This window comes from Drosophila suzukii, chromosome 3, assembly GCF_043229965.1.
Source record: "Drosophila suzukii chromosome 3, CBGP_Dsuzu_IsoJpt1.0, whole genome shotgun sequence".
NCBI classification, from domain to species: Eukaryota; Metazoa; Arthropoda; class Insecta; order Diptera; family Drosophilidae; genus Drosophila; species Drosophila suzukii.
Window position 1 is genome coordinate 91,226,412 of NC_092082.1, and position 23,185 is coordinate 91,249,596.

Sequence of the window (23,185 nt, forward strand, 5' to 3'; positions counted from 1 at the left end):
GGGCGTGGGCTTTTCAGGCAATTTGTCCATATGCCTGTTGCTTTTGCCGGCGTCTAATTCGAGTAATTATATTCAAATTTAAAGCCATGTAAATTTCTTACAAAATTATTTGCATTTAAATTGCCTCAGCGGGCATCGCGCGAACGAACGTCATTGTTAACAATTATTGTGAATTACCTATATATAAAAAATGGGATTTGCTTTTATTTTTCATTTGTGTGCTGGCCTCCCATTTTCTCAATGTTTTTTCCCTCTTTCTCGGGCTTTAAATGAATCCAAATTGAACTTGTCGCCCACACACAATGTGAGTGCCTTCTCTTTCTTTCGACTATCCCCGTCTCTTTCTCTTTATTGATACAGCTCTGAATTGCTGACATCATACTATTATTATTGTTATTTTTGTTGCTGCATTTAGCTAGAAATTGCAATGCACTTTTAAGTCAACTTGTTGTCGCTCTAACAGTAAAATGGCAAATAGCAATAAAACCAACAAATCGACTAGAGCCGCTCAATCGAATGATTCGAATGATTCACTCGCCAACTTGCGCAATATTTGCACGCGGAAAAATGGGAATTACCATAATTTCATCAGTATTTCATTTATTTAGTACAGTTCAAACAGGGCAGCTAGGAATATCAAAAAAACCTTGATAAATTTTTAACCGAATGTTTAAAAGGTTTAACCTGTGGTTAAAATTATAACACTGAAATGTTAAAATGATAAGCAAGTTAAAGTGAAAATGAAAAATGTAATTTCAGTGCATTCCCTCACGTTTTCGAGCCCAAGAAAGCAGCAAATTAGCAGTAATTAATGAAATGTCGCTGCACAAATCGATTGGATCGATGAACGATCGATCGCAAATGGATCGGAATAGTTGGGTTGAGTTGAGCCGCATGTAGATGGCTCTCTAATTGAATATTGCAGTAATTACAGAAAATATTCTAGTTGACGGCGAGTTTATCGCTTTTGTTTGAATAACAATTAAACGCTTAGTAATTTATGGATTGCACTGAGTGAAATCTATTTTTACGCCGTGCACTTAATAATATCTGCGATGATGATGACATTGTCTGGTGGACTTGACACTGGTGCCACTAATAGAATATTTTGCATGGGCGTTTTCCTGGTGTTTTCTATCATTTTTCAAACATCTCCGGTTTTTCAATTAGTCATGTCAAGCGGTGTGAGCTGGTTATCATTATAATTACTTTATTTTTTGTTCTTTTGCCCCAGCCAAGTGTAATAATTTATTAAATATATCGCAGTGCCCACTCCTTTGTTTGAGCTCTGCTCACACTCGTTATCTTTTTCCCAGCGGGTTTGACTTTCTTATCGCCTGCATACCCGGCGTATGCTTAATGTGAGTGCACTCGGAAATGTTTCTATCGAAAGTTCCTGCGGAATGGCTTATGTCATTCCCGATTTGAGGCGAGATTTCCGCTATATTCCCCAAGGAAAAAATAATTCCGTTTTCCATTCTTGTCTGGGCAGCTGTTTCCTAGCAATTTCTTGTATGTTTTTTGTACCCCAAAAAAACAGAAAATAACCCTTTTGTTGTCATAAGTCCGAGCCACATTTATTATGGCCCTAACAGGTAAAGAAGTTTGGGGAAGTCTAGCCCTATCTTAATAAGAAATCTCCCGACCGCATAAATAACACTTAACATGTTGTGGTCTCAACACATTTGGCCCTTGGTCTTGGTCCCTTTCTGTTGTCTCACTTCCCCTTTTTTTTTTTTACCATATTTCATATGAAATTTGCTTGGTTATTTTGGTTGTACCTACCCATATATTTTTCTACTCTTTGTAAAAGGTTGCTTTAATTTGCTTAGAAAGTTTTCGGTACTCGGGAGGTATCTTACTAAGTTGATCTGCTTTTCTTTTATAAGCTTACTTGTAAATGTGTTATCATTGAATGTAGATAAGGTGTTACCATATTTTTTTGTACCTGGGTTGGGTATTTTAAAGCTATCCAAATATTTACCACACTTATAGCGATACGAAAAGGTAGTTCCCAACCATTTGCGGTCATTTGATGGTGGTGGTTCCCTCCTTTCTCCCCCATCAAAGTTGTCAACAAAAATAGTGTAAAAAGAGCCGCCTTTGTAGTTTGGCCAGCAAACATGTTTGGTTTTGGTCTAATTATGCTGCCATGTGGGTTTGCTGCCGTGTTGTTAAGTGAATTGCCTTTGCCTTGTGACTCGACTAATTTCGTTTGTTTTACTTTTGGCTGTCCGCTCGCTAATGAATTTTAATTGCAATCTGGCTGGAGGGAGGGGGAATAATGCACTGTGACCCCTACGAAAGGGAATTCCCACAATTTTCCGCTGACATTTTCCCTAGTATTTTTACCCCAGAATTTTCACGCCAACGCCCACGAAGTCGTAACAAATTGTGTGGCGATGAGGTGATGATGACTCAACCCAAAAGGGGAGGTGGTTGTTTTCATTTTATTTTCTGTAGATATATTTTTCTTTTCACAGTACGCGTTGGCTGACCACAGACAACAATTACACAATTATGCGGGGAGGGGGAACGTGCCGCAAAAGCCTTGAATTAATTAAAAATCTAAGCCTAAGCTTGGCGGTCATAAATAAGCCAGACGGGCACAATAATATAACAATGCCACTGGCCAACCATAATAATATTGTTTGCCAGCAGCCGCCAGAAGAAAGGCACATAAAAATGATTTTGTAACAAAATACACAAGTACGAGACATGATTCAGAAACTACGAGCACATTTTTAGGAGTTTGTCTATTGGATAATTGCAATTAAAGTTTAAGTGCGATTTGCCTGAAATGGCTTTTCATACAGTGCGAGACATGGCTCTAAAGACATTTATGGCTCGCTGATTGATGGTTGTAAAAGTGGGAAAGCAGATTTTTCCAACAGGAAATATATTTATGATTTACTAAAAATAAAACGAAGAAGTTATTAAGCGATTAACACATTTTGTTTGCGAGAGAAATAAAACAAATGAGTTTTCGAAAGTTTATGAGTTACTTGAATTGCGAAATCTTTTAAAGTTTTTCTACGCACTGTAGTCGTGCTTAATTGAATGCATAAATCAAACGAGTGCATTCATTTAGAGTCCTCAATCCCGCCCCTCGTTGGCATGTCAAGTGTCAGTTGCAAAAACTCTGAATCTGAAAATGTGGATTGAAAATGAAAATGGGTGGAGTTCAAATCACCTCGAATCGTGCCTTTGTCTATCGTCTATCGGCGTCCCAAAGAAATAGTTAGACACACACAAAAAATACAAAAAAAAAAACAAATGAAACAGAAATCCACCGAGCACTGAAAAAATATTGCCAATTAGAATTAATGTGGGCACTCGCGATGAGATTTCAGAGTCGCGCAGACATGTTTCCAATTATTTTTGAATATTTCTCTGCTATTTGCACTTGTCGGCATTATTTGGCTGTTCAAAAGTAACGAAAAACGAAAAAATACATTGATTTATAGAGGAAGTTTGCCGGTTGGCTCAAAGAGTCGCCGCTGACAGCTCAATTTGTCATGAGATACAGATACTGCAGACACGTTACTCAAAGATACATACGATACTTGAGGCCTTTTGGGTTCGACCTTCTCCTGGTTGCTATTTGCCCAAAGATCTCCGTACTGGTATTACGCATGGGAGTCTCTAAGTTATCTTCTATTTGAGCTGGCCAAATATTGATTGATCACGAATTCCGCGAACTGCAAATAATATCCAAAATGTTGCCTGATTTGCTGGCACATTCAGTCAAGGGGATCAGGCTACTAATGCCTAAATATTGGGTTTACTGGTTAGGGTTTTAAAAGAAACAACACAATATTCAAGGACTGTTTAGCATATGTTTGTTAGCTAGTTCTTCATTTGTTTCTATCTTTCTGAGTCATAGAATGTAATCCCCTTTAAATATCGATCGTTAGCCATGTCTTTAACTTGTGGAGTCCAGTAAATACACACATTAGTAGCTATGTAAATGTTTTTCTTTCACACGAAATTCTCGGGTCCTCGGGTTAAATGTAATTAAATGTGTTTACCCGGCAAAAGCCGAGAAAGGCAGGCATTAATTAAACAGAAAATAATATTCAAATGTGTCTGGGCCTGGCTTACACATGTTGCCCATCGATCTGTCGCCTGGTAGTTCCTTTACCCCCGCCCCAAAATTGAAACATTTGAATGCGAAATAAAATGTTAGTGGCTGGCAAAAGTTGTGGCAATTAATTTGACGCCTCTGGAAAAAATGTGTCCCCACATGTTGTATGTTGTGTGTTGTGTGTTGCAAGAGAGCCAGAAAATCCATTTTAATTGCAAAAACCGTGCGTGTGGCATGAGAAGTAGTGAAAAGGGATCAAGTCACAGTTGCCGCCTGGCCTGCTCCATATATATGTACATATGGATACATATGTGGTGTGGATATACTGTATCTATGAACTTGCCACCGCAAAACACGCGAGCTGCTGCGGTCTAGTTGCTGCCCTCTCCTTTTAGTTCGGCCCCACAAAAACTTGGCAACTTTGCACATTTGCCCCCAACTCTTTTTGCCCAGCCAACACTGCATATTTGTCCAAAGTAATGAGACTTTTCACAGCTCTTTTTTTGTAGTAGTAGTCTTTTTGTGTGGCGCAGCGTGAAGTCGAAGTTGTCTCCTAGACAGCCTCGAAATGCATTATGGGAATTTTGTGGCATTTTCATTAACAGCTCCCCTCCTCCTCATCGCTCATATGAGTCTGGCTCTCTGTGTGTGTCTTAGTTTTAATTTGTTTGCGATTAACACGCGAGCGTAAAAAATATTTACAAGTCTTGGACGTTTTTTTCGTGATTCATAGTGGGGTGAGGCTAGGAAAATGGGAGGTACCGATTAGGTAAGATTGGAAAAGGATTAGATATACTTGGCCGAAATGCCATGACTTGATATGAAAAATATCACAAAATTAAATAATATATTTCAATTGAAACTCTTCAATGTAGGTAAAAATCCTTAGTTAGCATACACTGATGAGTTATTTCGGAATTTCGGTTTTTGGTTTTAGATTTTTAGATCAACCCAGCTCCGCTCTGGACAGATACCTTCCAAAAAAGTGTCCTTACATTTATAATATGTTTTTAAAGTAGAAATGCAAGCAAAGTCGACTGAGGAATTTTTCCTTTCATCGCCTTGCCTTGATTTTCTTCCAGCTGAAAGAGCCTTAAATTCCTGGCCAGCAGCTGCTGACGTTGGCAATTTATAGGAGCCCCTATCAATCCCCTTTCCCTTTTACTTGTTTTATGGCCAACACCTCTTTGTGGGGCCCGCCTGACCGCTCGCAATTAATTAGCGGCAATGAGCTGTTGCCTCTGCCTCCGAAGTTTCGGTTTCAGTTCCAGAATTTCTAGACTTGCACAGTTTATGGCAACTAATGTGCGACGTTGCTTGCGTTGTTATTGCTCTTTTATGCTGCTGCAACATCCACATTATTTGTACGTTTCTTGTGCTTTTGCTGCTTGGCTGGCCAATGTCTGGCTAATTTTCTATTTATTTGACCACAAACTCAGATGGAGCACCACTGCACACACATGGATAAAGGCGCACTCCGGCTAATTTATGGGTTTCTTGCACTCTCTGCCCGGCTCGGCGAAAAAAGGCATTAAAGCCTGCTCTATTCCCCCGGCTATTGGCCGTATGCATGCTGCCCTGGCTTAAAGTTTCAGTTCGTGCCGGAAAAAGGAGGCTACCGCACCCAGAATTTGCTGGCCTGTTGCTCCTCGGGAGATGGAGATCGCACAAGAACTAGTTTACTTTCAGCGACTGTCCAATGCTCATCAACCTGATTTTACTACGAACACGACTAGAGCTACAGAGGAAAAAATAAAGTACAGATTTCATATGAAAAGGGAATATAAAATAAGATAAAAGAAAAGAAGGGCTACTTAAATGATTTAAAAAGAAAATATTAAAGCTTTCCCTTCAGTTTTGTATTCTATCAAATTTTAAAATTAAGAAAATATTTTTTAAACATTTTGAAATAGTTCCTCATAGTTAGAAAGCAGTGGTCAACCGCAGCAGAGACAAAAACCTTTACCCAAGGGATTCGCTTTTTGTACTAAACATTGTATCTATAGTATTCGGGGAAGATCCATTATAATATTATTATTGTTTTTACATTATAACAAAGAGTTAAAATATTTTTTAAAATAGGTCTTGAAATATATAATTTTTTTCTGTGCATTAAGATTTTCCCCTGCTATTTGTGACTGTCGGTTGTCGGCTGTTGGCACACGCCCTCCCCCAACAATTGCTACTGGGCTTAAAGTTCAGGCCAGGTTCAGTTGGAGTTCATGCGTGGCTTGTCCGCCCCTCCCCTTGCCCCTGCCCCTACCCCTTGGCCACACAACCTTAACTTGGCCTTTGCGGCGGATTCCGATTTGGAATCGCTGTAAAATGACTTTTTGCCATGATTTATGTTTCCACGTTGCGCTTCAAGTGCAAAAGTTTTTATTATATTAAAAGAGGTAGTAGAGGAGCGAGAGGGTTTAATGGGTTGTAAAGTCAATTTGTAACAGAGTTATTTAAGAAGTAACTACAATATTTGCCACTCTCCAAGTTATATAAATTATTTCTTTTTTGGTATTTATTAGTCATAAGCACTTAAATTTAACACAGAAATAAAGATAAACACCTAACTTTTCAAAAATCATAAATCACCTTTTAATACATGTATTGTTTTATGGATTTCACTTTCCAATTTTCTAGTTTTTATGAACATTATCATTTTTAATAACCCCAACTTAACCACTGAGTATTTCGATGGTCGAGCATGAGCGTTTTTGAAAATGATCAACTTTTAGATGTGGGTCGGTCTGATCTGGCATTTGTTGTTGCTGGGCTGCTGCTTTAATTAGCTCAGCATTGTTTATGCTTATTTCGATTTGTTTCATTTTTTCTCCATTACTTTTGTATTTTATTAATTAATTTGCCCGCTTCGTACTTGGAACAAAGGCGAAAAGCAAATGTGTGGCAAGAAATGAGCTCGTATATCGCTTTGTGTAAGACCCAAAAGACACAACCCACATGATTAACATTTGCTATTTCCATGGATTAAATCAGAGCCTCTTGGCTAAATTTGCGCAATTAAGCGAGGCTAAAAGTTTGTTTCCATTTTCCACTGCAATTTGAGATCGTTTGCTAAGATCGAACAGATGCGATAGTCGGACCAGAGTCATTTTAACTCGGTTTTTGGTGCGGGGGGTTCAACTAAACTGGTTGCCGTTTTAAGGCATAAACTACAACAATTAATAACAGCAACAAACGCAGCGGCAACTTTTCATGGTTTCGCTTTACAACAACTACTGGCTGCAATGACTGGAAAATGTTTTAAATATTTAGCATCCATTAATCAATTTGCACTCGCCGCTGATCTTGCGTTGCGATGCGGTCAGTTTTTTGGCCTGGGCTCAGATTGCAGTACAGTGGGTAGTAAATAAAGGGAAATTAGTAATTTTTAAAGAATATCGCACACTAAATAATATTTCATATCTTAAAAATGGTTTATAATAAGGAAAAATCCATTTGTTCATTTGTTTTCAAAAATCTATTAACATATAAATTCACCTTTCGAGTCCCCACTGTTTTACTGGTTTCAATTGCAGACGAGATTGCACATTATTGTATTGCATTTCATATGAATTTTGTAATTTTTTTATGTCCGCTACATGGAAATGCTTTACCTCCTCTCCCTAAAAAAGCGATAAGGAAAAATTCGATTTAAATGTTAATAAATTGGCCTGGGATTTGGGATTTTTTTTATATTTTTTATTAGGTGGGTGCGTGTTTAGAGCATGGGAAATATTAAAGACCGCGCCCATAGACACCAGAGTAGTAAAAAAAGAAGGCCTAATAAAGGGGAAAATTTGCCAACAGAGAAATGAAAGTAAAATGTGATTTCCCATTTAATTTGATTTGGTTTATTCGGTGTGAGATGGAAACTCATTTCGATTTTGATTCGACGCTTGCGGTGTTAACTTTGCCATTTCATGTCTATTTTTTTACCATGACCACTCTCCTATTTTGCATTGATTTATCTCGACTTTGTCTTTGTTTTGGCCTACTGCAGTTTTTCCAATTTTTATTTCGCTTAGGGAAAAGTTCAATCAAAAGATGGGGCGTGACCGAAGGAGGGCGGTGGGATTGCCAGACTTAATCAATAACCAGAAGCGGCAGCAGCAGCTCCACCACCAAACAAAGAAATAAGCATAGAGTTATTTATTTTTATATTTCTAAAATTGAATCGCAATGTGGCCCACAGCCAGTTATTTATGGGAAAAACGTGAGAAGCGGCAATTGCACGAAAACTGTGTACGTCGCTCGTCTATTTACTTTTGCCATTATTATTATTATTTTTGCATTTGTTGCGCATTTTGGGCAGTGTCTAATTTATTGAGAGGTGTGGCACCCAAAAGCAGAAATAACAGCAATCGCAATCAAATTATCAAATGAACAAATCTCTACGACAATTTGAAGCGCTTGAAGAATCGCTCGGACAGGTACTGGGAAATAAAAAAATATTTACCTACAAACTCACAATTGGCGGCGCCCAGAATTTGGTGATTTATCGATTAATTGCATTCGCGCAGCTCTGACATTTGCTTGGAGGCCAAACCGAACCCAATCGTAGGAAGAAAAAACTGACCTAAAGAAGCTCTGATATGCATTCAAATGGTGATTAAATGGTCAAAACGAAAATGAGATCAGTTCGGATCGAAGCAGAGCAACGATTGACCGAAGAAACATCGACAAACATGAGAATCATTAAATTCGTCGAGGCAGCTGCTTGGAGACAAGTCTAAATTTAGCGGGCCTCGAGATATGAATATCATAGAGGGACAGTAAGGAACAGAGACATAGTGCTATCGATCAAAAACATAATAACCGACATCTTTATCGGGACTGTACCACTTTCCAATCGATAATCAACACCTTATCGTATAATAATCGAAACTATTATCGGGTATGTACCACTTTCCAATCGATAATCAACACGATTACAACACAACACTTTCATATTTGAAGTTATCATTTATCGCCCTATCGAAAGTTGGAAAACAGCATATTACACCGTCGTCTGTCCCAAATTAAACGGTTCACCATAAACGATTAATGGCCTTTTCGAGTGGTACATTGAACACATTCAGTTTGTAAATTATCCAATCACCCAATTATCGATTATAGCCACCATGTGGTGGCCCTCCGCATCCGTTGACTTATATTTTCGCCACGCACTGTCAGTGGCCCGCGCTGTATTTGCATAAATTAAACTAATTGGGCGCCAAAGCAAAGTCACCGCAAATGAATTTACATAAACCGATGGATAGTGGATGGTATGGGGAGGGACTTCCAGGGGACTGGGGGATCCGCAATCGAAGTTGAAGTGGAGCTCAGTGCTTTGTTTTTGTGTTTGGTGAGGCAATCCCAAAAAGCGAGAAGTCGGACCCACAGAAATTGAAACATTTCACATTTTTAATTTGTACGTGATAGGGCAAATAGTTTTGCCACTTGATGGGGGCTCGCTCCCTTTTCCTCCGCTCTTTTTGTGGCACGGAAAATTATGCAGCACACAAATCAGCTCCAGTTTTCCTCCGATTTTCCCCCGTTTTCCACTTGCATTGCACGCTAACGTGGCAGGGCAGACAAATCGACTCTTTTCTGTCTGGCAGCACTTAGCACGTGATTGAAAATTGCCCGGGAATGAAGTGATTGGGTTCCTCCGAGAAGGAAAAATACATAGTTTTCCCCTCTCCTCGCCGATTCCGATTGCCTGCAATTCATTTACTTCTTCCTCTCCACGGTGAATACAAAATATATATTTCTCTGTACAAACAATTTGCGGAACTTTGCTCTTTTCGGTTTCTTCTTTGTCTTTGGCATTAAAGGCAAATTTACAAATTAGTGTGAAATTAAGGCCAAAAACGAAAAGTACACAGCGCAAAACCAACACAAAAGGCACAGAATAAATACTCAAGATCCAGAATTAACGATATATCCCCTCAGCCTCATTCGTCGTTTTCGGGATTGTTTTCCCATTGAAGGCGTCGCCAATAGGAGAAGGCCACCAGCCAGAAATAAAGGCTGAAAACTGTAGGAAAATCCACTAAATGTTGGATGTAAAATTTTAGTCGAACTTACTTAGAGTGAAAAAAACGGGAATGGCTTCCAGGGTGCAGAAACCGCAGCTTAGGGCGTAGTCGATGAGGAAGGCGGTAGAGAAGATCAAATGGACTATGTTGGTCACGAGATATATGAGGACCAGCACTTCGATCTGCTGCAAGAGATGGGGATCAGAGAGGGGACTTTAAATGGTGATGACATACCATGTAAGTGCTCATCAGAAGGAAAATCGAGCCGAGGAAGTGCAGCATATAGGCAGCCCTGCCGATCACCAATAGCCGACCACCTGAGTTTGATACAAAACACGGTTTTTTAAGTTTAAGAATAAATTTAAGGAAGAAATTAAAACCCAGAGCTTACCTCTGCTTACCTTCTCCGGCAAAAATGCCTAGTATCGATGAGAAAATCTCGAATAACGCCAGGAAACTGCAGCCCGCCCGCAGATTCACGCAGCAACAGCAAGACTTTAGCCTGGGTTCCCGACATTTCATCTCTTATTTGACAGCAGGCCGAAGGCCTCGCCCGATCGATCCGCCCGCCCTATAGGGAATGAGTATAGTATCGTATATGAAAAACAACCTAAATTTAAACCTTTTAGAAATGGTAAGGTCACACTGCACCATTCTTAAGGATCGACTGTTTCTTATTACATCATGGTCACTCTAAAAAAATGTGTAATATTATAGTCAACGTTTTCTAAATTATAATATTTTCTTCCATTGATAAACGACCTTGTGTGGCTAGAAAATAGCTTATATGGCAACTCAGTTTCGCTTGTGTTTCCATTTTTTTTTTCGGCCATTCAAGGTCAGAGTCAGCTGCTCGGAACATGTGATAATGTTTGGTATTCTAATTTGAAACGCCTTTGTCTTGGCTGCTCAACTCATTTGGCTCATTCAATTTGACAGGCGACGGAAGCGACGCCGCCTATAAATTACAGCACATTCATGGGTCTTGGAATTGGACTTGGTTTCTGATTCAGATTCGGATTCGGACTTCACCAGCTGTGACTGCACTTCACTTTGAACTCCATTCAGGTCCGAGACCAGCGAAACCAACAAAAGTCCAGACAGGAAGAACCGGCCAGCCCCCAAATCATTGATTGTTCCAATGACAGCTATATGCTATGTGGTATTGCCAAAAGCTATATAGCTGGAGCTGACAGGAGGCGGATCTGACTCACAGATCTTGAAACGATTGGCCCGGTCGAATGCAAAATTCGGCCATAATGGGTTCTAAAAATTAAACAATTTTATACTCTGCTCAAACGAGATGTTTGGAAATTATGTGAAAATTTAATCAATTAGCTGGCTATTAAATTAATAGTCGCTGAGAAGTATAATTAGTTAAATCAGTCGTGTTAGAAAAAAAAAAAAAAGCGTTTAAAACACCATAATATTTGGTAGAATATCCGACTGATTTAATAAACTTTAACCTAATAATTATTCAGGTAAATACAAATATACCGTTCATATTTAGAATACTGATACCATTTGAAACTTAGCTTTGCCAATTAAAAAACGATTCAATTCGCATAAACAGTATGTGATAATAATCCAAAGTTTGCTGACCAAATAAAATCGATAAATTCATAACCCAGGCCCAAATACGATGCCCGATTTTATTCTAGCACTTGGTACACCCCCTTCATAAAAAAGGGTACACTCATCAGAATTAAGATCGCTTTTAATGGGAGGGGGCCTTTTGTAGATTCTACAGAATGGAAGAAAGAAAGAGCAGAGCGCACGTGTTCGGGCCAAAAATTAACCATAATAATAGGCGGTGGGAAGGCCAACGCATTTGGGCCATTAAAATTCATTAGCCGTGCACATCTCGATCTGGAGTGCGAGATCCGATCAATAAAATAAGCAAACAATAAGAGCGGGTCGATATATGAGCAATATGAACGATCCGAACGATCTGAGCGGTCCGAACTGACCAGCTGCTGCTGTGTTTTTCGATTCGAATTAAAATTCATATTGCCCAAATTAGCAGAAATATCTCATCTCGGGGGTTTACTTGTGGGTGAAGAGGACTGGAATGCGCGACGCTTGGCTCAATTAACCTTTCGAAATTGAATTTCCTCACAGCCTGTAATTGTTTCGAAAATAAATTACAAATTTCGCACCGCTTTGCTGATTAGCAAAAGCCGATGACTAAGTCGAGAAAATGACGCGACATTCGGTCTGCTTTGTTTATGTTATATAATCGAAGCCAAGGTGTAAATAAACAACGTATTATAGCATTTCTAATGGCTTTAGCTTTCGGGTCCAACAACCAGATAAGGTATTTTTCGTACCCCCCAGATAAGTTGAAATTCCACTTGATAAGAGCGAGGGAGAGCGCTGTAGAAATAAAACTGAAATTAAAATGCTAATAAAACCGGAGGGAAGGAGGGAAAAATAAAATAAAACAAATCTATTCAATGTCAAGGTCAGCAAATGAATTCGACTGTTTGTCTCATGGCGTTTCTTACTTTTTTTATTTCACATTTTCTGTTTGCTTTCGTTTTCTCGTTATTTTTATTGTACATTTTTGTGTAGCTTTTTCTGTCTTATATTGGGCATTGTTGATAACTTTATTTGCTTTGGCCGTAGGCCATATAACAAGCTGAAAAGAAAATATGTGAAAAAATTCCCAGCAGGGAACTAAATATAATTTTATTTGCTTTAATTTTATAATGTCATTTTTAAGCTTTTAAGGCCCTTGAGCAACTTTTGTTTTCACTTTATTTCGGGCCCCTCTGACGTCAGTTTGTGCAAAGAAAATATTGCAGAGAAAAAGAAACTTGAAAAGTCACGTACTATTCGATTAGTCAGAATAATGCCAAGTTACGTGGCTTACAGCCAATAAATATATAAGCATTTTAGAGAGGGAAATCCTTATCGCCATTCTATGCGGCTTGAACTCGAGACCAGAGGAATTTCCGCTCGGCTGTCATATTTGCAATTTTCCAGCTGTCAAGGAATTTACATTTTTATTTAGAGGAATTTGTGCATTCATATTTTTCGCTTATCTATCTTTTTCTGATTTATGCATATATTTTTCTTCTACGATTCTTTTTAGCTCCACATCTGGCTGCAATGGGATCTTTTCGCGTCGCCTGGACTTCTCGTCGTTCAACTTGCTGCCAAAGACTCGTTTGAATTCTTATCAAGTCAAGGTGAGTTATGAATACATATACACAATTCAAATCCTAGGCTATCTACTCACACTCATTCACTGTTTCGCTTATTCACTCATTGAGAAACCGCAGAGTTTGCTTGACTTGACTGCTTTCTGGGAAGGAAAGGCAAACAAATATCTGCCTGACTTGGCAAACTTGCAATTGGATATGCCTTGGTCTAAATGGGGGTTTATTTTTGTTGGATTAGATAATTTCCAGCTGGTCTGCGGAGGCTGCCGAGCTGAGTTAGAATTCTCGGGAAGTGCAGCGTAGAAAAATACAAATATTCATTGTCTAAGCTGTTTTCGCAGTCACATGAGTAGCGAGAGCGAGAAGCTGAAAAAGCTTTACTGCAGTGGGAAGATAATAAAGATTTGCAAAGTATCAATTAAATATTAGTTTATTTTTAGACCGAAATTATATATTTACATCCATCGAACTACCCAATTCCAGTTAAATGGGTACCCTGAAATGTTTTACCATTAATTTAGAGCACTTGTTTATTATTTTATATGGTTTATTTTCACAGTGCACCTCATCATCGATTGTGAATGAGTGCATTGGAAGCCAATGAAGGGGAAAAAGTCTTTGGGCCTGCTGCTTATCTTTCAATCTCGCCGCCTCTCATTCAGCCTTTTTTCTCAAGTCCCCTCTTTTCTGCCATTATTCCCATTCTATATAGCCTCCGATATTACCCCGATTCCGATTCCCCTGCCAGTTGTTTCGGATTTCTGTTTACCCTCGGTGTAATGCCCAGCCAAACAATTTCATGGGTGTGGGAGTAAGGGAGATGGCTGGCTCAAGTGTAAGTTGATTTCAATTTGACGTCATTTTCACTGAGAAAAAAATATATTTAAATAAATAAAAAAAAAATAAAGTGTGGCTAATTTCAAGAACAATATACTCCCATTTCAAGAAATTTTTATCTTGAAAATACTAAAATTTAAAATGACATATGTTCGAAATATGCAATTGAAGGCTTATGTTGATTACAATTATCGTATGCCAATGTTTTAAAGAAATACAAATATTATAAGTTTAATTTATATCACTCCTGACTCATATGGAATATGGATTATATTTGTTATATATTTTTTTCGGTGCCCTGCAAGTCGTTGAGTTTTGAGATTGAGGCCCGCTTGAGCCCTTCAAGCTGCACATTGTTATGGATTATGCCTGGTTGAATCCCATTGTTGCTGCTGCTCCGATTGATATATATGATTGGGCTTGTGGTTGAGGCGAGCGCAGACGGGTATTGAACCGAGTAAAACCGATTTGGGGCCGCAGGTCTGGACTGGGAATTATTTCAAGTGGCAATTAGCGAGCCTCGAAGGCGAACTTCGGCATTTGCGGTTGCCAAACCGACAAACCATCATCCTGGTCAGAACTCATGAAATCATAACATATACGTATGTATAACGTTTGTGTGTGCATATGAGGATGCAGAGGTCCTTGGATTGCGCCTTGAATATTTCATAAGTGGCAGACAGAGTGAATTTCTCGCAGGACAATTGGCGGTGGGGAAAATCCTGGCACACACCTCGCCTCTCACCTGTCTGCCCTCCTCGATCTGCATCTGTAGCCACCCCAGAGAGCTTTGAATATGTTTTGCGTAGCCAAAATTGTATCTGTATCTGCAGCTGGTCTCGGGGAATTTCCCTTTTGGCCAACTTATGCGATGTCTGCACGCAGAAAAGCAGAAAGAGAAGGCATTGTCTGGCAGCGAATTGCTTTTAAAAACTTTACAATTCAATCCCCCTTTTTGGCATGCATTCCGAATTGCATTTCGTATTGAATTTATAAATATTTAATGCCATCCCAAAATGCCATGCAACCCAGGCGAAATTTTCGTTTTCTTTATTGGGATAAACTGTCTAGGACTTTGTCGGTTAGAAGTTTTTAGCCGGGCTTAAAGAACTGGAACAGGGAATAGAAAAGGAAAATTCAAGTTTGTCCGGGTTAAGTTTTCCTTGTTTGCCCAAAGGATGTTTCGAGTAATCCCCTAGTTAAACAAAACGGATAAAAACCAAAACCGGTTAGTCATAATTGAGACAAGTCAACTTGTTAATCATCCAGCAATTTACTGTGGCACTCAATGATTCCCGAAAGGGTTGTTGCCGCCTCGCTGATTTTTTAATCAGCATATCATAGACTTTTGGGGGTTAACCTTTTTCCCAATCAGCTGTCAACATTTCGGCTGTCAAGGGATTTGCGTCAAAAAAGAGCGTAAAAAACCGAGGCAGCTATAATTATAATTAACACAGCCCCGGGAATTGAACTTCAATTCGGACTCTGCACATCTGCTAATTGTTTCAGCTCTTCCTTAATCCTTTCCTTATTATTTTAGGTTTTTTTAAGGGGCGTGACCGATGATTCAGCGGAGATCTGCTCTGTTTTCTGCGCGTTTTTAATATGCCAATCAATCTTTGTCTCTGGCGAACTTTAAGCAAGAAAATAAGTTTTTATATAAATGATTGATGAGGGCTCTGCCATGTGTGTCTGTGCTTTTCGCTCCGAAATCGCAATCGCAGTCTGAAATTTCAAATTTAAAATTTGAATAGAAATAAATAAATGTTCGCTGGCTGTTTGGGATCATTTTTTTGTATTTCCCCCACTCATTTCAAACTGACACTATACATCAGGGCATTTCCTTTTGCTTCTTGCTGGCGGAAATTTTACCGAGCTGTTGTCAAACTCAAAATTTGAAGGGAAACGACAGGCACTTATTGGTGTGGAATTCTTAGTTCATCGATACCCTTAAAAAGGGAGATACAAATGATGATAAGGAATTATGTAGGATTTTTTATTGAAAAATATAATGGAAAGTCGAGAGGTTGTTAGAGTCTATTTTAGGGTTTTAGAAATATTAGAAACGTAAAATTTAAAATACATAAAAAATTTAAAAAGAAGTGATACACCTTAAAGTATATTTCTGAGTAAGTAAATATTTTATTTTTAAAGGGTATCTTTACCCCAGCTTCGTGTTATGACTTACCAAATATTTTTAGTGGACCCTGGAGTGGCGACACTTTCCCAGATTGATGGCTGCACATTCAGTGCGCCAAGAGTTTTCCTTTTTCCCTTTTTCAGTTTTCAGTTCTTTGCCAGTGTCAGCGATTTTTGAGCCGAATTCCACCGGAATGGCAGTGGAGACAAAAATTCAGAGTTGATGGGCGCCACTGGACAGGCTCGAAATTTATGCAGTCGAAAAAGAGTGCAGAAAAAATTTGGCATATGTAGCAATATCGTCGTTGCAATGTGCAAATTCCACTTGGAATTAAATTTTTATTAAAGCCAGTAAATTTATGCAAAAGTTCTCCAAACACAGACATGTCTACACGCCCACTCAGGTGCGAGTGGAATTGCTTCGGGCCATGTTTGCCAAAGTTGTTGCCATTGTTGCTATTGTTGCTGTTGCTGCTGTTGCTGTGTGCGCGGATGTTGCTGATGGAGTTTGGCTGGCCGTCGAGTCGACTGCTCTTCTTGAGGAGTGATGTGCCTCGCTTGACTGCCTTAAACATGACATTTATTGTAACTGTCTTTTGGGGGGATATAGCCTTGCCATTTGCCTTTGACACTTTTCCCGTTCTTCCTGCATTTCCTTCAGAAGTTTCTTTGCCACACGTTGATGTTGCTACTGCACGGAGAAGAAAATTAAGTGGAAACTGATGATCGGAGGTTGCTCTTTCTTAAATCTATTTAACCTCTAGTTACCGATAGTTGTTGAAGAAAACCTTTAACCTTTAGTTACCGCCAATTGCTACAGAAAAATATAAAAAAATTACTGTAAATCGCAACTGATGATCGAAGGTGTCTCTTTCTAAGAACATTTAACCCCCAGCTAACCTTCAGTTAAACTCTTAAGTTATCAGATTTTACAAATAGTAACTAGCAACTTTTAGTAGTATGTATATGATTTGATGGAGGTAGGTTATAGTAAAAACCTTAACTTCCAGATAACCCCCGGTTAAGCCCTTAAATTGTGTATGATATAATATAATAAAGGGTGTTGAAGAAGTAGTAAAAACTATATAAAATATTAAACTACTTTTCCCCTGTGCAATTTTTGAAGTTGCTGCTGGCAGAGTTGATGTTGCTGTTGTCATTTGAGCATTTGATATGCATTGTGGTGTGTCTGTCTGCATTTCAGCTGATTCTGTGTGTACTTATAGATCTGCCTGTGTGTTCGTCGGACATGTTTGTATGTTTGCCAGACGGCGCCAAACGTCGACAGTCATTGTCATGGCAACATGTTGCAGACACCGCTGCAATTGTTGTTGCTGCTGTTGTTTGCATTTCGCTGCTGCTGCTGCTGTTGCTGCTGCAGACAAACATTGAGTACTCCACTTCATTTATACCCCACATTTTGCCCCCTTTTGCTTATCATCCATTTATTTCAATTTCTGCACTTTTGCGTGGTGCAAATTGCACAAAATTTGCTCAAGTGCCTCCAAAGTGCACAATGAAAATGAATAATTATGTTTGGCTGCATATTGCATACTGGGTTTTGTGTAAGACTTGCCCCCTTGCTCGCATCTTATCCCCTTGTCGTTTGGTATGCTTAATTAAATGCCTTCGAGGCAGTGACAAAAACATATTTCTAATAAGTAAGCAGAAATATGTCTACAATTGGGGGCAACACAGTAGTGCTGCGGGCAAAAATTTGTAAATGATCAATAGTATGAAATATATAAAAAAATATAATGGGATAGTTGAGAAAGTAATAAAAAGGAGAGTAATATTGTTGTTATCGAGCCTAACACTGAAATTATCGAGCCTTACAGTAAACTTATCGAGCCTTATATCGAAATTATCGATTTTAACATCGAGATTTTCGATTACAGTGTTTAATTGTGTGTTTCTACTATTTCGAGGACATTTGTAGTCATTTATCTCTTAGCCCAAAGTAAAGTTCACTGACCCAACGGCTTATGGTCCTGTTTCGGTAGTCAGTTTTGAATGGCATTTTGTGGGGAAAATTTAATTTCAATTTTCCTCATCAACTTATTGCGGTTATGTCTCTTTCGCTCCCGACTCAGCCCCTCTCTTTCTCCTCTGCTGTACTGTGTGTAGGTGATTTTGGCATTTCCCGTCGTTAAGATTGCCGCCTGGCTGAGACAGGCACAGGATAATGCCGGCGCCGTCCTTGTCCCTCTGCAGAAAGAGAGGGAAGACACAAGGACGAACGGACAGACAGAGACGAAGACATGTACTGACAGACATTGAGAATGGTTGAAGGAGTGGCAGGAGGGGTCCAGAAGACTGGAGATGAAGACCCGAGAAGAGGGGTCTGGAGACCCAGCGACCGACATTGAAATGTTGTTGAACTTGCCTCCGATTTCTGCCTCCATAAACAGAGATGCCAAATGTCAACCCAGGTGGATTATGGCAAAAGGTGAGGCTGATGAACAGCTCAACGGAGACATCAAGGCTCGCGGTCTGTCCTGCCCGTCATCTCGTATTGAATATTTACTTTATCACATCGATTAGCTCTTTGTGAGGGCAGAGAACACAGTGGAAATGGGTGGAGGAATTCCGCCAATAAAATGATTAAACAAGGCTTAGTAATCAAGCTAATAAAATAGCTGTCAATATTATTAAAAGGATTTTTTTTCAGAGATATTATCATGAATACTGACTCAAAAACATGGAGTACACTTTTAAAAATCTACATTTTATTAACATATTTTAATACATTTAAACAGTCATCAGTTGTTATCTTAAAAAATATAATAACCAACAATTGAGGAAGTTCAAAACACTCTAATCGACTTAATTTGAATTTTTAAAATTATTTATTTAATTATTTTTTGTAACAATCTCCATCCGACTCATTCCACAGTGAACTCTCGTTGGCCGCGCTAATTACAACCGCAAATGCTAAAAAGGCGCGCATTAAACAAATTTAAAATGCATTGACTTGCGATGTTAACGAGCACGCACACAGACGCACATTTATTTAACCTAAAAAATGGCAAAAACACTTCAAAGTCTGCTGCCCACACATTCAAAAAAAAATAACACAAAAAAGCACACATGTCAGCGTCATTTGCATTCGACAATTAAGCATTTGTTTACAGTCCACAAGAGCAACAATAAAAACAATAACACCAGAGTGAGAAAACCAGCAGCAACAACAAAGGCAGATTTTTTATTTTTTAATGTTCATTCTCCGCTTGAGTTAATCTCACACCCACAAAACTTCGACGTTGTCTCGTCTCAATTTTTATGATTTCATTTAGATTTATCGCACACACACACGAAAAGTTGTGCAAGTAACAACAAAAGCCCGGCTTTGTTTATAACAATTACACAGAAAATAAACAAATTAATTTAGCCTTCCACTTCACAAAATATTTCATTAAAATTGAGTTACTGAATATGGATTTCTTAACTGTTATGGCTTATCATCATCTAAGTTTTGTTCTTAAAGAGACCTTATAGTATTTTCCAGTGTATTTATTAGTTGACTTGAAGAGGTGTTGGAATTTTCGGACACCGATTCGAGGCCTTTGTGGACATAAAAATCGAAACTGTTTAAGGTGTTTAAATGGCTAAAAGTGCAACAAGGTCAGTTAACTGACATTTCAATCCAGCTTCCACTTAAATGTACTTGTTTTTAAAAGCAAACTTGATAAAGTGCCAATCATGGTCTTACAAAGTAGCAAATAAATCGTGGAAATGTAAAATATATTATTGTAATATGACTTAAATTAAAGCAATTAATCGTAGTTAATCAATTTTAAATGAATTAACTGTGGCCTAAAGGAAAATATATTTCATTAAATTATTATGAAGAGGACCCCCCATTTTCGGTTAAATATTTTATATATTTAACACTTTTTTCCCCCGGCAATTTTCCGCATTTCTTTGGCATTGTTTTCCCCGCTGGAAAGTTAATTGAAATTTTTAAGGCTCGGCCTGGAATTATTTTCGTCGTCGATGTGTTGCAGTTGCATTTCAGTTTTCAGTTTTCAGTTTGCAGTTGGAATTGCAGCTGCCGGTTGAAGAGCCACTGAACCGCAACGGGTTGCAATTTTGTTTGCTGTTTTTTCGCCTCTTTCCCTGTGTTTTTTAACGCATCATTTGAGTTGAAGAGGAGAAATTGGCCAAAATGAGCAGGGGCATATACTGTGTGCATGGGGAATAAAAGGCGAGGATGAGGTGCAGTAGTCCACAGTCTGGAAATGTAATTTATATGTACGTTTTTCACTTTTTTCCTTTATTTATTTCATTTGCCTGGAGTGAATTTCGGGGATTGTTTGCCTTCAAGTCCCGGACAATTGAGCTCCGGGGTCTGGGGTCCGTATGACAGCTGGCTGACTGACATAATGTCCGATTGCCCCGATGCTAATGACGATCATCACCAGTGCAATCATCATTATCATCGAGTGTCGAGCGTTTTCAAGTGTCAGCGAAACAGCAACTGCAGCTGAAGGAGAGCTTATTGAAAATTATTGTAATTCGCCGGAATGGCGGGCCCCAGATTCAGAGAGCCCCCTCTGAAAAACATTTTAATTGAATCGATTTCGATTTCAGCTCTGGCGATGACATAATTCCTATAGAGTGCCACCCTCGATTCGAGCCACCTACATACATCACCCTCTTTATTTTCGTAAGCTCTATAAATCTCCTTAGTTTGGCTCTAGTTTTAATGCCCCATGTTTTCGATTTTCCACTTGACTTTGATTTATGTTACATTTTCCTCTTAATTGTTAGCTGGTTTTCCACGCTGGCGAAAATGTGGCGGAATGTCAGCATATGTGAGCGAAATTCAATTAAAATGTTCCTCGACTTGATCACATATTTTCGTAGATATATGCGCTACGCTTGAGGGCTGCAGTCTTTAGTTTTGTTTGCGTTAATGAAAATAAATTGCTTAATTTGTTTAGTAGTAATTTTTTGCGGCTGTCTGCGATGGGGGGCATGCAAAAGTAAATTTTAATGTTTTTCGGGCTGACATATGACAAAAAACAACAAGGCCAGTTGTTGCATAAACAAAAGTAAATGGAAAATGTTAATTATGCCTTGGTTAAGGTACTTAAATTGCATTGGCACTCAGGGTTATTTTTTAACCATTAGTACAAGTCATAGGTCCTTGGAAAATCCCCTTCTTATGGCCAAAACCGAAAACTTTGTTACCAAAGATCGTTGACTGGCTTTAGCTTATGGCCAAATAATCGAACGATATTTCTGAGCTTCTCTGAGCCGGGCCAAATGCTTTTTATGGCCAATTCGCATGCAGCACGACAGGGACAACAACGTCATTATCCTCGCTCGCCTCATCTGCCTTTATCCAATGTGCGTTGAAATTACCAATTTCTGGCCATAAAATCAAAGAGAGAACAAGTTGGCCATTGTGTGCCCCAAACTCCGCAGTGTTTGCTCTTTATCCCTCCAACTTGCAACATTTGCTGCACACTCTGGTGTTGCAGTCATAACGACGGTTAAGCTGACTTTATGTGGGCTATTACAGAGGGGATCTGGCTAAGGATGCATCCTGGGTGATTTTTTCATTCAATTTCTTTTATTTTTTGAGCATTTTTTATGGCCATTTGGGGAAATCGAATTTGTTTTAATTTGTATATTTTATGTTTAAGGTTTAACTATTTTATCTTTATTAATTTGTCATTAGTAAGGATATTTTAAAAATGTTTTCAAGTATCTTTGGGATCAATAAAATTATTTTGAAAAAAAAAACGGTCTTTAAAATATTTTTTAAATTTTGCAGAATTATAATCAGTGTCACCCGTGCAAACCTGCAATTTTCGCCATTGATTTTTTCCATTTTTCGGTTAAATTTGTATGCTTCTTTTGGCGGTTTTTCGGCTCTCGTCTGTCTACAAAGTTGCCAATTAGGCGAAAACTTTTTAATAACAGCAGCTGCAGTGGCAGCAGCCTGAACTCAACTCCATTTCCCTGGCCACTTTAACTTCCCTTTTCCTTTTCACAGTTTTTTATATCTTTTTTGCCTTCGACCAGCCACTGACCTCGTTCAATTGAGTAATTGTTGTTGCTGCTGTTTTATTTTATTCATCTTATTTTTTCCGTTTTTTGCTACTTCGCTTGGCTGAGCACTTCCAACACCTGTCAGCCTCAAAAAATACAGAAAAAAAGATAAAATACCCAGCTGAAAATGCGCTTTGAACCTGAAAAATGGAAGAAAGTCAGAGCAACCAATCAATTTTATGACAAAGCTTCGCCTCCTTTTGACTTTACTCAGATATTCCGAAATTTAAATATCAAATATTTACAGTTATAGGACGAGGGGTTCCAAAAAGGAATATCAACTTTTATTGCCCAGGACCCCGGCTATTTATTGTCTGCCGGTTCAGACACCTTGCACCGTATTTACTTTTTATTTTCCTTTTGATATTAAATTGTGTCTACAGCGAAATGCCATAAAAAGCCCACTTAAAGTTGCTTCCCCCCGTCCCCGCCCCCGTAACCTGAAAACTCAGATTTTCCCACGCATATATATACAAAAATGGAAGGCACTTTTCCCCCTCTTCACGAATTCGACCTTCGCCTTGAATAATATATAAATGCGTCAGTCTGGTTTTTCGGGGGGTCAGAAAGTCTGCGTGCCGCACACATTTGCCAAATAACTCCCCCAGGAGGCGGAAGGGGGCGTGGCAGGGGGTGGGGAGTGCGTGGGCGGGAGATAGGTGCAAGGACAAGGTCAAAGCACCCGGCACAGCTTGGGTTTTAGCGAGGAAACGAGGGGCCCCATCGGAGGTGTAGGCCTGCGCACGCCCTCAAGTGTGTAGCCACGGTTTATTAACATTCACAAGGAGGCTCTTACACAGGGAGATAAATATAATTTGCAAAATGAAAAAATTCATCAACTAAATAAATCAGAAGAATTAAGGGTTAATATATCC

General features: G+C 39.0%; 4 protein-coding genes across 9 annotated transcripts in view; 1 reads left to right on the plus strand and 3 right to left on the minus strand.

The window, feature by feature from the left end:
• Window positions 1-23,185, minus strand: part of Mlc2 (myosin light chain 2) — a 272,717-nt gene that overhangs the window by 156,899 nt on the left and 92,633 nt on the right. The window contains exon 1 of one of the 3 annotated variants that reach the window (XM_070996189.1): window positions 8,050-8,053. The exons of the other annotated variants lie outside the window; for them this stretch is intronic. The gene's annotated coding sequence lies outside the window, so the exon portion shown is untranslated. Of the gene's footprint in view, window positions 1-8,049; window positions 8,054-23,185 lie in introns of those variants that run through there. 3 annotated transcript variants of the gene reach the window in all.
• The window catches only part of RpS7 (ribosomal protein S7), a 267,915-nt gene that overhangs the window by 117,843 nt on the left and 126,887 nt on the right, over window positions 1-23,185 (minus strand). The window lies entirely within an intron of this gene.
• Window positions 1-23,185, plus strand: part of heca (hdc homolog, cell cycle regulator) — an 84,124-nt gene that overhangs the window by 20,995 nt on the left and 39,944 nt on the right. The window contains exon 2 of the mRNA XM_036819395.3: window positions 13,202-13,298. Within this exon, the coding sequence (XP_036675290.3) occupies window positions 13,202-13,298 (97 nt within the window). The remainder of the gene's footprint in view (window positions 1-13,201; window positions 13,299-23,185) is intronic.
• Window positions 9,810-10,688, minus strand: LOC108016475 (uncharacterized). Of its 4 annotated transcripts, none has more exons than XM_065866995.2 (4): window positions 10,506-10,688; window positions 10,339-10,421; window positions 10,154-10,289; window positions 9,810-10,103 (listed from the first exon to the last, which is right to left on the minus strand). In XM_065866995.2, exons 1-4 carry the CDS (start codon window positions 10,624-10,626, stop codon window positions 10,021-10,023), a joined length of 423 nt encoding a protein of 140 aa, XP_065723067.2. In that variant the 5' UTR covers window positions 10,627-10,688; the 3' UTR covers window positions 9,810-10,020. The 4 variants fall into 4 exon arrangements, with proteins under 4 accessions (XP_065723067.2, XP_036677670.2, XP_016938622.3 ...); XM_036821775.3 differs by having other exon boundaries at window positions 10,154-10,286; window positions 10,506-10,686; XM_017083133.4 differs by having other exon boundaries at window positions 10,154-10,286; window positions 10,496-10,648.

Coding starts and splice junctions, on each gene's coding strand:
- LOC108016475 (XM_065866995.2), bottom strand. CDS start 10,626: ATGAAATGTCGGGAACCCAGGCTAAAGTCTTGCTGTTGCTGCGTGAAT. Junction 10,290..10,338: donor TTCTGATGAGCACTTACATG/GTATGTCATCAC, acceptor CATCTCTTGCAG/CAGATCGAAGTGCTGGTCCT. Junction 10,104..10,153: donor TCCCGTTTTTTTCACTCTAA/GTAAGTTCGACT, acceptor ATTTTCCTACAG/TTTTCAGCCTTTATTTCTGG.